Source organism: Neomonachus schauinslandi, chromosome X, assembly GCF_002201575.2.
Source record: "Neomonachus schauinslandi chromosome X, ASM220157v2, whole genome shotgun sequence".
NCBI classification, from domain to species: Eukaryota; Metazoa; Chordata; class Mammalia; order Carnivora; family Phocidae; genus Neomonachus; species Neomonachus schauinslandi.
The window spans coordinates 27,144,127-27,160,714 of NC_058419.1; the positions used below are offsets into that span (position 1 = coordinate 27,144,127).

The following is a 16,588-nucleotide window of genomic DNA, read 5'->3' on the forward strand; positions in this document are numbered from 1 at the left end:
CTCTAGCCTTAATGACTCTTTAGCATTGCCTCAACACAGATTATCAGCCATGTTAAAAATCACTCAATTAAGGATTGTTCAGAACCCTCGTCTCTAAGTGAACGTTTTAAAAAAATAAGAAAAGAAAGAAACTAGCAAAATAAATGAACTCCCAGATGGTATCACAAAATGATACACATTATAAGCACAAAAGGAACAGGGAGTGAAATCATTTGGAGTATCTGACCAAGCAGATTGAGAGTGGCAAAAGGTATGACTTAGACAAAAGAAGCTTGCCCCATACACGTTACATTAGAAATCTGAAGATGGTTACCCATGAGTTATGCTGCAAATCTTCATTTGAAATGTTTTGTGCTCCAGGTGGATAATCTTAAAATGAAGTATGCTGTAAAACCACAGTAGGTGACCTTCTGAGTCCTTATATTCTAAATGAAAATCTCCATATGTTTGTATAATGGACTCTAGTCAGTATTTGGATTAATGTTCAATTTTGCCAAAAGTACAACTTTTTATTTCAGAAAAATAAATAATAATATAATTAAAAAATAAATAAATAATCCCCCCCACACCGATTTTAAAGATACCACATTTGCTTACAATATTTTATGATTATGAATTCAACACTGTTTTTGTTTAGGTGAATTACCACTAAAATAAGTGGGCGAGGTCCAGGACATTCATATTCAATATTTTCAATAGCTTCGCTGAGATAAAATTTGCATTTCACCAAATTCACCAATGTAAGTGTACAATGAATGAGTTTAGTCAACTTAAGAGTTGTGCAGCCATCGCCACAATCCAGTTTTGGAACATTTCCCTCACCCTGAAAAGTTCCTTCATGCTCATTTGTGCTTAATCCTGACAGGGCCAAGACGAGAGTGAGACCAGTGAGGCTTTTACCCCATGCACAAAATTTAGAGGGGTACCAAAATCTCATTAATCAAGATAAATAACATTTCAGTGCAATATTTTTAAGAAAATCAAGATTAATTCAAAAAAGCCATGATGAACAAATATCAGAATTTTAAATACTGAATTTGCCCCTTGTGCTTGCTGTACGCAGCCTTGCCTGCCTCAGCCTAATCCTCATCCTTCTTAGCTTCACTCTGCTCCCTCTAAGTCCCTAGAGACTTTCTGTCTCTATGGGTTTGCCTATCCTGGACAAATGGAACAATGCAATAAGGGACATTCAATAAATAGAATTCAATAAATGGAATCATATAATATGTGGCCTTTTGTGTCTGGCTTCTTTCATGTAGCATCATGTTTTCAAAGTTCATCCATGTTGTAGCATATCAGTAGCTTGTTCTTTTTAACTGCCAAATAGTATTCCATTGGATGGATATGCCACATTGTGTTCATCCATTCACTTGTTGATGGACATGTGGGTTGTTTCCACTTTTTGGTTTTTATAAAGCTCCTATGAACATTTATAAGTCTTTGTGTGATATAGGTTTTCTTTTCAGTAAATAAGTAGAATTGCCGTGTCATATTTTAAGTGTGTGTCTAACTATAAGAGTCTGTGGAACTGTCTTCCTATTTGGCGGTAGCATTTTGCATTCACCCTACTAATGGATAAGAGCTATAGTCATTCTGCATTCTCGCCACCACTTGGTACTGTCTTTTTTATTATAGCCATTCTAGAGGATATATAGAGGTATCTCACTGTGATTTTAATTTGCTTTTCCCCAATGACTAATGATGTTGAACATCTTTACATGTGATTATTAGCCATTTGTATATCTTCGTTGGGGAAAGGTCTATTCAAATATTTTGTCCGTCTTAAAAATTGGGCTGTCTTCTTTATAGTGAGTTGCAAGAAATCTTTATATATTCTGGATATAAGTCCTTTATCAGATGTATCATTTGCTAATATTTTCTCCCAGTCTGTGGCTTGTCTTTTCATTTTCTTAATGATATCTTTTGAAATGTGAAAGTTTTGAATTTTAATGAAGTCCAGTTTGTCAATTTTTAAAAAATGGATTGTTCTTTTTTGTGTTTTGAAAACTCTTTGTCCAATCCGAGATCATATAGACTTCCCCTTAGGTTTTCTTTTTTTTTTTCTCTTATGTTTTCTTTCAGTACTTTTATAGTTTTAGTTATGAAACTTGGGCGAGATACTACAATGAATAGTTCTAGGCAGTCTAAGAGTGAAATGAAAAAGGTAGGACAGTGAAAGGGGAAAGTAGAAGGGCTTTTAAAAAGAGTTCTATATTCTTTCAAATTTTTTCTAGATCCCATCTCTAGACAAATGAGAAAATGTTTTAGCTCACTTAAGGAGGAAACCATGCCTGATTGATCTGATCAAGATTTAGTATTAGCTTTATCCAAATAATATTAATATTAGCTGATAATGCTGCCTTTATCCAGAGTCCAAATGTTTGCTATAATAGATATAACTATACAATACCATAGAAATGCATGAAGGACATTCAGAACAACACCAAAACACACTCACTTTATGGACGCAAGCAAACAAAATGGCTTGATGATAATTTGTTGTTGGATGGAATGTTAAATGAAAGAAATCTGGACTTGAGATGGGTGAATACCAGATGTACATGAATGGATCATGGCCACAGAATGCAAGGAGGCATTGGGTATGACATGGAAACAAACCTTGGAGAAATATCACATCCTTGCTGCATAAAGGCACCCAAGGAAAACCAAAGACTGTTAAATATTCCAAATTCATTTGGAGGGTCAGGAGGGCTTTGTGGATCACGAGGTTCTTCATTGTTGTCTTCCAAGTGCCATTCATAGGGGCTGAATCTGCTGACTAGGAAAAGAACTACGCTGACTCCAATGTAAGCAAAGACGATGCACATCCAGATTTCATAAGCCAAGGGATCCAGAAATGAGAATACACCTGGTTTTGACTTCTGAGGCTTCTTTATCATGATGGAAATGCCCAGGCTCATAAATGGCTTTGAGAAATCTATGACTTCTTCACGAACCAGGGTTATAGTGAGTGGAGCAACCGCTATATCAGCCCTCTGGAAAAAAAAATTTGACTTTTAGAGACAGTATTTCCATTAGTCATTTGCTAGTTACTATACCTCTTTGGTGGAAATATAAACTCTTAGATCACTATAACCAATTGATCTGTCAATGCTTTGGTCAGAAAAGTAGTAGCATTCGATGGGTTCTAAAACGCTTTAACTCGATGGTAAGTAAGAAAAGGACACCGGTGGCCTTTTGTCCTTTGTGACCTATTGCCTTAGGGCAACCAACTCAATTTTTTTCTTTGATTTTTTTTTTTTTTGCTATCTTGCAACTCAACTTGTACTTCCTTGTGACAGATCACTGCTTAACTCTTTTAATTTTTTTTTAAAGTAAGTTCTACACTTAACGTGGGGCTTGAACTCATGATCCTGAGATCAAGAGTCACATGCTCCACCGACTGAGCCAGTCAGGCGCCCCGATCACTCCTTAACTCTTGTTTTCTTAAAGACTCATTTATTTATTTGAGGGGGGGTGGGGAGGGGCAGAGGGAGAGGGAGAGATAGAATCTCAAGCACACTCTGCGCTGAGTGCAGAGCCTAACGCAGGGCTCAATCCCATGACCCCGAGATCATGACCTGAGCTGAAACCAAGAGTCAGACACTTAACTGACTGAGCCACCCAGGCACCCCAACTCTTGTTTTTTTAATTTTAATTTTCATGCTCTTATGTCTTAGCTTCCTCACATAACTGGGAGTTCTTGAGAAGCAAGCATATAGTCTAGACTCCTTATACGTGCCTCCCTCCCCACCATGAGGGGCAACACAGGACTACAGTCCTCAGTTTAATACTTGAGTGTTTGCTATTATTCTTGAGTTATTTTCTCCAGAGAATGTCTATTAAAACATAGGTTCTTTAAAGGCAGGGACTCAATCTTCTGGGTTTTTTCTTTTTTTTATCTATCACTGCAGCACATCCTAAATAAAGAAACTCTGGATGCCTAGAAAATTAGTTGTTGACTATTGAATATAATCTATGCAAACATGAAAGAATTCTGCATGGGCAATAACAAGGCTAAAGCAGTTCTTAGAATACATATTAATTTCTATAAGAAGCCATCATGTCTAGTGATAAATATCAGTGTAGCACTCACGCGTATTGGATCAATAAAATAAATGTGTCAGTAGTGCCTTGCATAATGGGCTCAGGCAAAGGCAGACAATGTTTTTGTATTAATCCCATGAAAAAAGGCATTAGGAATTTCTTTTCTTTTCTTTCTGGCACTAGGAATTTCTGCACTTATTTCTTTGGCCTTCCACAATTGTTCCTCTACCCCAGTAGTAGGTTTAGTATACTTTAGTCTGGAGCCAGGCCTTAAAATACACACCTAGAAAAATGCTTCTAAGGAAAGCCTTTTGGATGGTATATCAGATATGAAGTAAAAACACCAATTTTGGCGGGCTTGGGCGGCTCAGTCAGTTAAGCGCCTGACTCTTGATTTTGCCTCAGGTCATGATCTCAGGGACATTAGATCGAGCCCCGTGTCAGACTTCATGCTGGGTGTGGAGCCTGCTTAAGATTCTCTCTGCCTCTCCCTCTACCCCTCCCCCTGCTTGCGCGCACACGCGCACTCTCTCGCTATCTCAAAACAAAAAACAAAAACAAAAGGACCAATTTTGATAATTCTTTTTCTACATTAAATAGTTATACCTCAATATCCTTACCAGTGGGGAGAGGTGGAGGAGGAATGATGAAGTCTGAGATACAGGATGTTTTAAAACAAATGTTTTACTACCTTGAGTCCCATATGGTGACTCAAACTGATTAAAAAACACATCTTAATTAATTTAAAGGGAAATTCAGATAATAAACAGCCAGCTAACATTTATTCAGTGCTTACTCTGTGTGTAAGCACCTTGTATATATTATCTTATTTAATTCTCTCAGCAAACTTAAGGTTGGCACATAATCATTCCCATGTTAAAGGAGAAACTGAGGTCTGGGATTAGAAGCCTGGTCTTCAGATTTCAGAACTCATGTCCTTTTATTCTTTCAGGTTTTTATTTAAATTCTAGTTACTTAACATACAGTATAATATTTGTTTCAGGAGTGATTCATCACTTATATATAACACCCAGTGCTCATCACATCATGTGCCCTCCTTAATGCTCATCACCCATTTAGCCCATCCCCCACCCACCACCCCTCCATCAACCCTCAGTTTGTTCTTTAGAGTTAAGAGTCTCTTATGGTTTGCCTCCCTCTCTTATTTTTTTATTCCTTCCCCTATATTCATCTGTTTTGTTTCTTAAATTCCACATGAGTGAAATTATATGGTATTTGTCTTTCTCTGACTTATTTCACTTAGCATAATACACTGTCGCTCCATCCATGTTATTGCAAAAGGCAAGATTTCATCCTTTTTTATAGCTCAGTAATATTCCATTGTGTATATATACCACCTCTTCCTGATCCATTCATCAGTCGATGGACATTTCGGCTCTTTCCAGAATTTGGCTATTGTGGACAATGCTGCTAGAACTCATGCTCTTAATCACCACAATGTTCAAATGCCATAGATATGTGCAGGTTTCTACTATACACTGTTTTTATGTACGATAATCAACCCCTCTCAGATTCACTCCAGTGCATATTCAAGTGCCTATTCTGTGCCAAGACCTACTCTTGGTGCTGGGGATGAAGCAGTGAGCAAGACAGACAAAGGAGACAAAACTCCTTACCCTCATGGAGGATGTCCTATAGCCCAGGGGGAGCTGCAGAAAGTATGCATTTCTTAAAGCCAACAGCTCGCTGACCCAATCTACCTAATGGATCACTACCATCTCAAACTCCCCATTTCTGAAGTTAAATCCATCATCTATCACAGGAAAGCTGATTCTCTTCTAAGTCTGTGAGTGATGCTTATTCCAAACTTTTTGCAGTCCCTAATCCTTACCAGCTCCACCCTCCCTGCAGGTGAACTTGCCTCTTTCTCTTCTTTTTTTAAAGATTTTTTTTTTTAATTTATTTGAAAGAGAGAGAGAGAACGAGCAGGGAGCCTGATGCGGGGCTCGATGCCAGGACCCGGAGATCATGACCTGAGCCGAAGGCAGACGCTTAACCGACTGAGCCACCCAGGTGCCCCAATCTTGCCTCTTTCTTTACTGAGATGGGAGCCAACTGATACAAGCTCTATTGTCTCCATGTCCTTTTCCTTCTCAACATATTGCTGTGTCTTCACCTATTCCTTCTTTTAAAAAAAATATTTTATTTTTTCTTAAGTAGTCTCCACACCCCATGTGGGGCTCTAACTCATGACCCCAAGTTCAAGAGTTGCATGCTTTTACTGACTGAGCCAGCCAGGTGTCCCGATTTACCTATTCCTTTTGTCACTGACTCCTGAATCACCAGTTCTGCATTTATAACTGGACGGAAGCCAAATGCAAATTTTACCTATTTTACCCTTTTGCCTGGGGCCAGACTTGATCTTAGAAACAAAAGCTATTGAGGAGAATGGAATTGGCCAGAAAGCTAGTGGGGTTTTTTTGGCAGAGTCTGCATCAGCTAGAAAGAGGCTTGTCATGCCAACAGAATTCACAGATGAAGCCACCTTCTATCCTTGCCAATGTGTTTCTGCCTCCATGCAAATGCCCCACTCGTATCATTTCCCATTTGATCGCATTTGAATTTAATTACTCAATTTAACTAGTTTTTGATCATTTAAGTCTAAATAATTGATTGTTCCAAGAGAAATGGCCATTTCCTTGTTTTGGAAGGCAGAAATAAGGGGCATTTGTCTGAGAAAAATCACTTTGGATTGAATTTTAGGGAATTGGGCTCTTTTCCAGCAGGTAAAGAAAGGAGTCTGAGAATCTTGACACCTTTATGAAGAAAAAAACCCAAAAAACCTCAGCAAGAAACACCCACTAGATGATAAGCACAGCTAAACACTAACAAGAGGTGGCTAGATAGACAAAGTGGGGCTTCTTGTCTCGTTCCCAGGAATATGCAGCAAAAGAACAGATTCCCAAAGGAAGCCATTCCTAGTATGAAGTACTTTTGAAGTCACATAAGACAACAGAAAGAACCTGCTCCCCTCAGGCACTTGCCTTTTTCCCTCAGTCTGGCTTTCTTTTTTTTTTTTAAGGATTTTATTTATTTATTTATTTTGGAGAGTGAGAGAGAGCACACACGCGTGAGCTGGGGGAGAGGGAGAGGGAGAGAATCTCAAGCAGACTCCCCGCTGAGCACGGAGACTGACCTCATGACTTTGAGGTCAAGACCAGAGCCGAAACCAAGAGTTGGACGCCCAACTGACTGCGCCATGCAGGCGCCCCAGAACTGTTTCTTTCTAAGGAGCTTTTCCAAAGAAGGTGGAGTTTGTCTGTTTTTTGGAGGGTGCTCCCTCAGTGAAGAATAGCATTAAATCTGTGCTTGATTAAGCCTCATTGATGTGGACCTGGCTCCAAAATGAGATTTCCCATGTCGAACCTTAAAAAAAGACCTATTATAGCCGGAAAAAGACAAAGGACTAGCAAAAAGCAGGTGGAAGAAAGATCATCCAATAGAAAGGAAGGAGCTCCTGATGAAGTCACAAGGATGGCCAGCTGGGTAGGGGACTTAACAACCCCTCCCATCCCTTCTATGCCTGCCTGGTGGGACCCACGCAGCAGGACTGTCCCATCAGCTCCAAGGCAGCTGGGGAGAAGCCCTTGTCCTCTGCCACCACTATCCCCTCATCCATATGAAAAGGATGTTGAAATGGTCAGTTATTTCAGAGCCCAAGATCTGCTTGGCATTATGTCTGTGGAGCAATCAACCTGAGTAGTAAGGGAAATGGAAGGAGTAGGTAACGAGTGTCAGAAAACACCCATTTAGCTCTCCTGGAACCGCCACACACGCAGAGGAGGGGGAAGGTCATTTCCAAGGCAGGCTAAAGATTTAGGAGGCCAACAGTGTTATGAAAAAGTGAGAAAGGCAACTCCCCAGACGGGCTTCCTTTCCTGGTCTCTGCTCCTTACGGAAGGCAGCTGTGCTGGGAGAGAGGGTTAAGAATGATCGACGGGGCTAGGGAGCATAGGGAGGAGGTGAGGTGCTGACACGCTAATGAAGTGCCTCTCCCTTCTGGTGTCCTGAACCAGTCAGTGGCCTTTTGTTCTCAAACTTCAGCCTCTGCTAGTAACAGCAGTAGGCAGGCCATTTCCCCAAATCTAGGCGGGTAAGTTGGGTGGTATGTAGGTGCCTCAGGTAACGGATAAAAACCAGCAAATGGGAAGAGCTCAGGGTTAAGAGTTTGCTAGTGCTTTTGCTTGCATCTTGACTACTTAAAGCATTTTATTTTATTTTATTTTTTTTAAAGATTTTATTTATTTGCGAGAGAGAGAATGAGAGACAGAGAGCATGAGAGGGAGGAGGGTCAGAGGGAGAAGCAGACTCCCTGCCGAGCAGGAAGCATGATGTGGGACTCGATCCCGGGACTCCAGGATCATGACCTGAGCCGAAGGCAGTCACTCAACCAACTGAGCCACCCAGGCGCCCTACTTAAAGCATTTTAATCAAGTGGCTTACGAGTGGCTGTGTGGGCTCAGTAAACACGCCAAATTAGGTTTGATTTTTCCACTCACCAGCGGCAAAGCAAACCTGGAAGAACTGCATTACTGGAGGGGATTTAACTTGAGGGGATTTATAATCCTTTTCATAGGTGGGTTGCCAAAGTCATAAATTTCATAAAACTTAAAAACCAACGAACTCCTATGTATAGGGATGATACACTAAAGAGTCTGACAAGTTTAAGACAGAAATGACAATTTAAATGGCATTTAAGACTTTTTTTTGAGCTAAGGGCTTATGTTGTATCTTAAAATATTTTCATCTGATATAAAACTTATAACCGACCTGGGGACAACACATGAGCAGAAGCTTGTCAGCCTCCATTTTAAGGCACTTTCTGAAAGCAAGGGGGAGGATGGGAGAGGAGAGGCAATGTACTGGAGTGTAATGTGTAAGAGATTATGTGCAGGGCGCCTGGGTGGAGCAGTCGGTTAAGTGTCCGACTCTTGGTTTCAGCTCAGGTCATGATCTCGGTCCTAGGATCGAGCCCTGCTTCCGGCTCCATGCTCAGGGTGGAGTCTGCTTGAGATTCTCTCTCCCTCTCCCACTCGTGCTCGTGCTCTTTCTCTCAAATAAATAAATACATCTTAAAAAAAGATACTATGCTAACCAAGAGAACAGGCAGACATGACCTGATCCCTTATCCCTGTATCAGTCATAAGGTTCTAGTAGCCTTTGGCAGACATTTCCTTGGCAAGTTTAAATGTGTTGGAGGAAGGAGTGGACAGAATCAAGCTAGACAACAGGAATATAATGAAGACAGGACTTAAACTGCTTTATTGGCTGTACCCTACGGGATATTCACTGTCTGCAATTGTTTAGATCTGGAGAAAGGGATGAGGTCTATTTAAATCTGTTCAACAACAAGCAGTGTCACAACGGGATTTCCTCATCTGCTTAGCCAGAACAGATGTCCCAGTCTAGATCTACTGGTTAGGGCTCCTTGTCCTTGGGGAGCTGAGAGAGTTAAAGACAAAGTGAAGATAAAGGAGCATCCCGGGAGCTGGGTAAAGGCCTTGTGAGACTAAATTTGGTTGGTAATCTTTCCCCACCCACTCTGCTCAGAATGGCAGACGTCCATGTGTCATTAATGCTCCTTCCTGGAATTTATATACATCATTTCAAAGAGAGGGGCACTTTTATCAAACCATCAGCCCTTCTGCCAAAGCCCAGTATAATCACCTGAAGAATAGAAGAGAATATTTGGCATCTGTTACTGTACCCTTGCTTCTCTGCCTTTTAGCGGGAAGGACAGATCGACTTCCTGTCTTTCTTAATGGAAAATGAATCTATCTTAGGATAGTGACAACCTACGAGATAATTTCTTCTGGGTAGAGAAATGTCAGTGTGAATAGCATCTATAAAATTGCCATTTGTCCTGGGAGTGTGAAGGAGTCTGAGGGTGCCCAGGGGATGTGACCTGGAATCAACCATCCGCAGTCCTAATGGCCAATCCTGGCTGATCCCCATATTTATCTGTAAAATGAATGAAACGGTAGCCTAAAAGATGTCTAAGAGCCCTGTTAGCAACAAACTGTTTTTAAATGTCCTCTTAAAACACATGCTATTTGGGGGGAACAAGCCGGCGGGCCATGGCACCGGCAGAGGGAGGTGGCAGGATGGTGAAACTGATGGCAGAGTTGATCGAGCAGGCGGCTCAGTACACCAACACTATGCGGGACCGCGAGCTGGATCTCCGGGGATATAAAATTCCTGTCATTGAAAATCTAGGTGCTACCTTAGACCAGTTTGATGCTATTGATTTTTCTGACAATGAAATCAGGAAACTGGATGGTTTTCCTTTGTTGAGAAGACTGAAAACATTATTAGTGAACAACAATAGAATATGCCATATAGGTGAGGGACTTGATCAGGCTCTACCCTGTCTGACAGAACTCATTCTCACCAACAATAGTCCTTGTGGAACTGGGTGATCTGGACCCTTTGGCATCTCTCAAATCACTGACTTACCTAAGTATTATGAGAAATCCTGTAACAAATAAGAAGCATTACAGACCATATGTAATTTATAAAGTTCCGCAAGTCAGAGTACTGGATTTCCAGAAAGTGAAACTAAAAGAGTGTCAGGAAGCAGAGAAAATGTTCAAGGGCAAACGGGGTGCACAACTTGCAAAGGATATTGCCAGAAGAAGCAAAACTTTCAACCCAGGTGCTGGTTTGCCAACTGACAAAAAGAAAGGTGGGCCATCTCCAGGGGATGTAGAAGCAATCAAGAATGCTATAGCAAATGCATCCACCCTGGCTGAAGTGGAGTGGCTGAAGGGCTTGCTGCAGTCTGGCAAGATACCTGGCAGGGAGCACAGACCAGGCCCCACTGATGATGGTGAAGAGGAGATGGAAGAAGACACGGTCACAAATGGGTCCTGAGCAATGTGGCCTGAATATCTGCAGGATGTATAATATGCCTCCTTGGGGCAAGTCCTGCTTTTTGAACTTGGAATAATAGCCTTGTTTGGGTCAGCAAAGTGGAGTTCATAAGCATTGTCGAAAGGCTTAAGACTGCTGCTGGTAATTTTGTAATATTATTAATTTTGAAACCTAAATGCCAGTTTTCTACAAATAGTAAAAACACAACGACATTCACTGTGCTGCCACGTTGTCTGTCATGGGGGGGGGGTGTGCAGCGCAGTGAGGTATATGGACATGTGGAAGTTGGAAATGCCCGAGGGTGGTGTTTCTAGGTAGGCTTCCCAGGCCTCTAGAAAATGTTTAGATTTTTAAATTCTTAATAAAACTCAAGATTTAAAAAAAAAAACAAACATGCTATTTTGGAGCCATAAAAACTTGTGGTCTGTAAGCCATTTAAGCTAGGGACAATTACCATGTGGTGATGTTATAGACATCCAGCTCAAAAGCAAAACCACTAAAAGCAGGTGGACAGTTTCAAGTCCATAATGTTCTGAAGAGCTTACATAATGGGGCACATTGTGTCCTACTGACGTTTGTTTCAAAAATAGCCTTCTTAGCAATACAAGGTGCCCCAAACATCAACCTTGATTTGGTTTTCTTTAGAGGGAAAAGAAAACCGTTTAGGAATCATCTGAAAACAGGCTGATTGGCTTCTTTCTTCCTGAACAAATTTAATTCATTTTGACTCTTTCTTGAGACTTTATGGTAGATACTGAAATCTTCGCAAAGCTTTTTTCATCTCTGCCTTTCTTCATATTTTTCCTACTCTGATCTGTTTTACATGCTAAAGGCATAAGAGAAAATTCCCTGAGGATAAAGCTGTGCCTATCTGCGTAGTTTTCATGTTCATTGCAAGAGAGTAACCCCCCCCCTGCCCGCCCGCCCCATTTTTTAAAGTAGGCTCCACACCCAGTGCAGAGCCCAATGTGGGGCTTGAACTCATGACCCTGAGCTCAAGACCTGAGCTGAGATCAAGAGTCAGCTGTCCAACCTACTGAGCTACCCAGGCGTCCCACTTTCCTTTTTTTTCTTAAGGAACTTGCAAACTACAAGATGCCAGGCCTGCCAGAAATGAATGCCTGCGTTTTCACTTCTCTCCATTTCTATCATTGAAAGAGAAGTGGAAAACTTGCCAATGCTGAAAGATTAAAATTTTAAATGAAGATGAGGACACATTCAGCTTATGAGATCATCTGCCTGAACAGAGAGGTTTTATCCAAGCATGACAATAACATCCATTTTTCATAGCCACAAGTTTTAGGGGAAAGTGGAATTCAGCAGTTGGTTTGCAGTCAGTTCCCTGGAAACACCTTGTGTTTTAATCCCAGAAAGCATCAGAAACTTGTTCCAGGTCAGACGAGGGCAGAGGACGTTTCTTTGAGACTTCCCTGGCTATTGCTTTTTGTCTTTAGTGGAGAGAACTGGAGGGAAAAGGTGGGAAGCCTCTTTCAGAAGAATTTTTACCTATTCAGCAGTAAAGAGCTGGTTTCTAAATTACTAAACAAGTAAGGGACTATTTAATTCTCAAGCTCCCTCACTCACACATATTGGGAAGAGGGAGAGAATGTGGAGATTAGGTGGGCGCAGTACAGAGGACATGCCAGAAGAGAAGCCAAAACCTGGTGAGAAAGCTGGGTCTTTGAACAGTGTCAGGAAATCTGTCTTGCTCTACATCACTGGGTCCAACGTCTTGCTTGATGCCAGGAGGGACCCGAGCTATTTACAGAATGTGACAGGCTTTCTTCTGCGACACTAGAAAGCTCTGGCTACTGAATCACAGTGGGCTGGTAGAACTCATGTCAGTTACTCTGGCCCAGTAGAAATTGACACCCCAAAGTCTTTGCCATGCTCCTGGGGCCAATCTTCTCCCCAGAAAAGCAGAGGCACCAAAAGCCTTTCAACAAATTTCAGCTATCTTTTAGGATGGGATGGGTCTGAAATAACACATCAGCTGTCGGGCAGTCTAGGGCTGTGGTTAAAGAACACGGACTTCTGAGGCACCTGGATGTCTCAGTGGGTTAAGCATCTGCCTTTGGCTCAGGTCATGATCTCAGGGTCCTGGGATCAAGCCCCATATCAGGCTCTCCACCTGGCGGTGAGTCTGCTTCTCCCTCTCCCTCTGTGATCACTTTTGCTCTCTCTCAAATAAATCAATAAAATCTTAAAAAAAAAAAAAAAAAAGAACATGGACCTCATAGTCAGAGACTGGGTTCAAATCACCGTGTCGCTACAGGCTGTTTGGTCTTGGCATAAGACCACCTCTCTAGGCTTCAGTATTTTCATCTGTAGAATGTTAATAAGGTGGCACCTCCTTTGGAGGTGTGTTGTGAGGATCGAGTTACATAATGCCTATAAAGCACTTAGCACAGTGTCCGGCAACCAGGAAATAAGCAACAAATGGTAGCTAATAATAAAAATAAAATAATAATGGCAACGATAATAATAAATAATGGTAATGATACAAGATTACCTCCTACCATGAGGTAAATTTAATGAACATTGGCTGGGCATTACTGCATACCAGGCATTCATTCGTTAGAGCAAAAAGTGAGTATCTACTATGGACCACATAATGTGCCAAGTGCGGGGTAGAGTTGTGAGCAAGACAGGACCTCTTGGAGCCTGAGTGTTGGGGAGATGAAGGATAGAGAAGACAAGACTTAATCACCAACTCAGAAAGAGGTTAGAGCTGTATCAAGATAGTTCAGAGCTTCTCAGGGTCCTTAGAGAGCACGACAGGTGCTCTGCCCCTCGTTCAGCCCCCTGTGTCCGGCATTAGAAGTTCTTCTCTTTCTCATAAAGGAGTTCACTTGAATCTCATCTGCAACTCAGCCTTACCCCAGTTCCCAGGGCCAACCTTGACCCAGGATGGGAGATAATTGGCTCCAGCCCCACTGCTGGGGGCTAAGGTTCAAACTGCCTTGCTGCTTGTCTGACTGGAGGATGGTGCCCTAGTTTTGATACTTGAGGTCCAGTCTCAGTTTAAGCCTTAATTCCTTTTCTGTGCCCTTATTTTTAGAAATGAGCGTCTGCCTTTGTGCTTGTTCTTGAGGACCTGTTCCAAAAACTTATTTAGTGACCCCAGTCCTTCTGAGGGGAGAGCTGCACCTTATTCTGGCTGCTTCCCATCTCAAGCACCAGAGTCCTTATCCTGAACCTCTGTCCAAAAGATAACTTGGATGTTTGCTTCTTGCCAACTTCTTCTCAGTATATGCACCCCCTAGATTTCTTAGTCTTCCCCTAACCTGTTGTCTAGACTGGGACCGGTCATTGCGAGTACTCCTTATCTGTCAGAAAGCAAACCTCTGCCGAACACACTTGTCCTGATGAACACTGGGTGACGTACGGAAGTGTCGAATCACTGTGTTGTGCACCTGAAACTAATATAATGCTGTATGTTAACGACACTGGGATGAAAATAAAAAGCAGAGAGAACTAACCCTCGGCTGCCACCACCTACCCTTGGGTGAGTTTTCTAGTGACTGGTTCACCCAGTGGGCGGTTCTTATGCCCAATTCTGCCTGTCTCTATCGGCCTCACTGGGCGGCCCAAGATCTGACATTCCCAATCAGGGGCCCAAACCCTTTCAAGTGAAGCCACTGCAGAGCTCTGAAGATACTGCTGTACCCCTTTTGAAAGCCCTAATTATCAGTATAATTCTTCTGTACTTGACCCATGGGCAAGCCCTTGGCAGAGCGATTCTGTTCATTTATTAATTCATTCAACAATTATTTGTTGAACCTCCATTCTGTGCTGTGCTCTGGGATATTGAAATAAATCAGATATGGCTTCTGTGCTCAAGGGGTTTATAGTCCAGTTGGGGCAGCTGAACTTGTAAACAGATCATTATAATACTGGTTCAAAGGTACTACAAGAAAGCAAAAAGCAGGGGCACCTAAGCAGACCACAGGTGGGTAAATGGGATTAGGAAAGGCTTCCTGAAAATGCTGCCACCTGCATTCTGGAGGACTGCGAAGCGAGGCTAGCTGACGGACAGGGGCAAAGGTACTTCCAGGGATGCCCTAAGTGGCAGGTGGGCACCTTCGGGGAATGACACATACTTCTCGGCAGCTGGAACACTAAGTATGAAGGGGGAAGAGTCCCAGACGACTTAGAGAGGTAGGCGGGTGCCACATGATGAAGTGCGTTATTTGCCATGCTCAGGGATTCGAATTTTATCCTGATTTTTCACATGGGAAATTACAATGATGTGGAGATCTGATCTGCCAGGGTAAGAGTAGAGGCAGGGAAATCAGTTAAATGACCAACAAGTGGTAAGAACCTTAACTGAAATGATGAGGGTGGGCATGAAGAATGTGTCTGGGTTTGAGAGACAGAAGAGTAGGACGGATAGGACATGGTCACTGCCTAGAAATGAGGGAGCAATGAGCAAAGATGACCGGGTCACTTAGGCGAAGTTGTTGAGGCAATGAGGTGGGTGGTGATTTTGCTGCCTGACACAGGGAACACAGAAGGAACAGATTTTCAGCAGAGGGCAGGCTGCATTTAATGTTGCCAAATAAAGTTCCCCAATCTTACTTTGCTTTTGGCAAAATAATCCTGTTGCCCAAAGGATGCTATCGACAACCTACCTTTACAAAAGTCAACTGGAGAAGAAAAAAAAATTTTTTTTTACAGACCACACAGAAACTGTACAATTGGATAAGTACTACCTTTGAAAATAAAATCTATCTTTGTTAAGTGGAAAGCACAGAAGTAAATGAAAATAGAGTTGAAAAAACTTACCCCATAGACAAGTTCCCCAACCATGCCATTCCATATTTTTGTCTCTGGATCCCTTGCACCGTATTTCCCGTCTCCGACAATGGACAGTTTGTATTTGATCCTTACGTGTTTGGCTATTTCATAGGCTAAGTCGACGCAATAGCCTTCATATCTCTCATTTCCTTCTAGTTGCTCATGGTTCTTCTTATACATGACATATGGTGATTCCTTTGGGACAAGAGGAAGATCGAAGGATTACTCCCATACATTTTTCTAAGAGATGACACATGCCATAATCAAGTTTTTTCCCCGTGTAGTTGTTGAGGTTTGGTGTGTGAAAAGAGCCTTTAAAATATGTTTGCGTAAGAAGCAGAAGAACCCAATCGACTGACTATTCGCTGGGCTATATATTCCTTGGAGTCTTTAACTGATGATTTAAAGATGTAGAGAAGGACTTAAGTTCTTTTTGAGGGTTTGAAAGCAGGACAGGTTTCCACCTATAAAGTCTTTGTCTTAGTCAAACTGGGCAGAGGTATTTCCTTTACATGAAGGTGAACTGCCTTTGATTTCTCGGGATTTACCACAGCCAGCCCAGGCAAGCCCTCAAAAAGCACTGTGGTCTTTTTGAGGTCAGAGTCTGTGGCTTATTTGTTTTTACATCCTCAGGGTCTAGGACAGTACCCAGGACAAAGAGCGTATTTGACATGTCTGTTTAAATGAAAGGTAAACTTCAGTTGAATCTTCATCCAATTATTCACAACTTCAGACCTAGTGGTATACTCATTTTTCACCCTGGTTTGTACTTCACCCAGTAAGAACCAGCTTTCAGAAAAACATTTTAAAACTAAATGAGAACACTATCTCACATTTCAACTGTGCT

At 41.9% G+C, this 16,588-nt stretch overlaps 2 protein-coding genes across 2 annotated transcripts in view; one reads left to right on the plus strand and one right to left on the minus strand.

Moving 5' to 3' along the window:
* GRIA3 (glutamate ionotropic receptor AMPA type subunit 3) overlaps positions 1-16,588 on the minus strand; it is a 274,270-nt gene that overhangs the window by 63,363 nt on the left and 194,319 nt on the right. Inside the window, exons 10-11 of the mRNA XM_021686020.1 lie at positions 15,730-15,936; positions 2,620-2,996 (exon numbers count right to left, since the gene is read on the minus strand). Of these exons, the coding sequence (XP_021541695.1) occupies positions 2,620-2,996; positions 15,730-15,936 (584 nt within the window). The remainder of the gene's footprint in view (positions 1-2,619; positions 2,997-15,729; positions 15,937-16,588) is intronic.
* Positions 10,173-11,247, plus strand: LOC110576807 (U2 small nuclear ribonucleoprotein A'-like). Its single transcript, XM_044911960.1, is given in 2 exon segments — positions 10,173-10,469; positions 10,471-11,247. Coding segments are annotated over 2 exon segments (768 nt in total). The 3' UTR covers positions 10,942-11,247.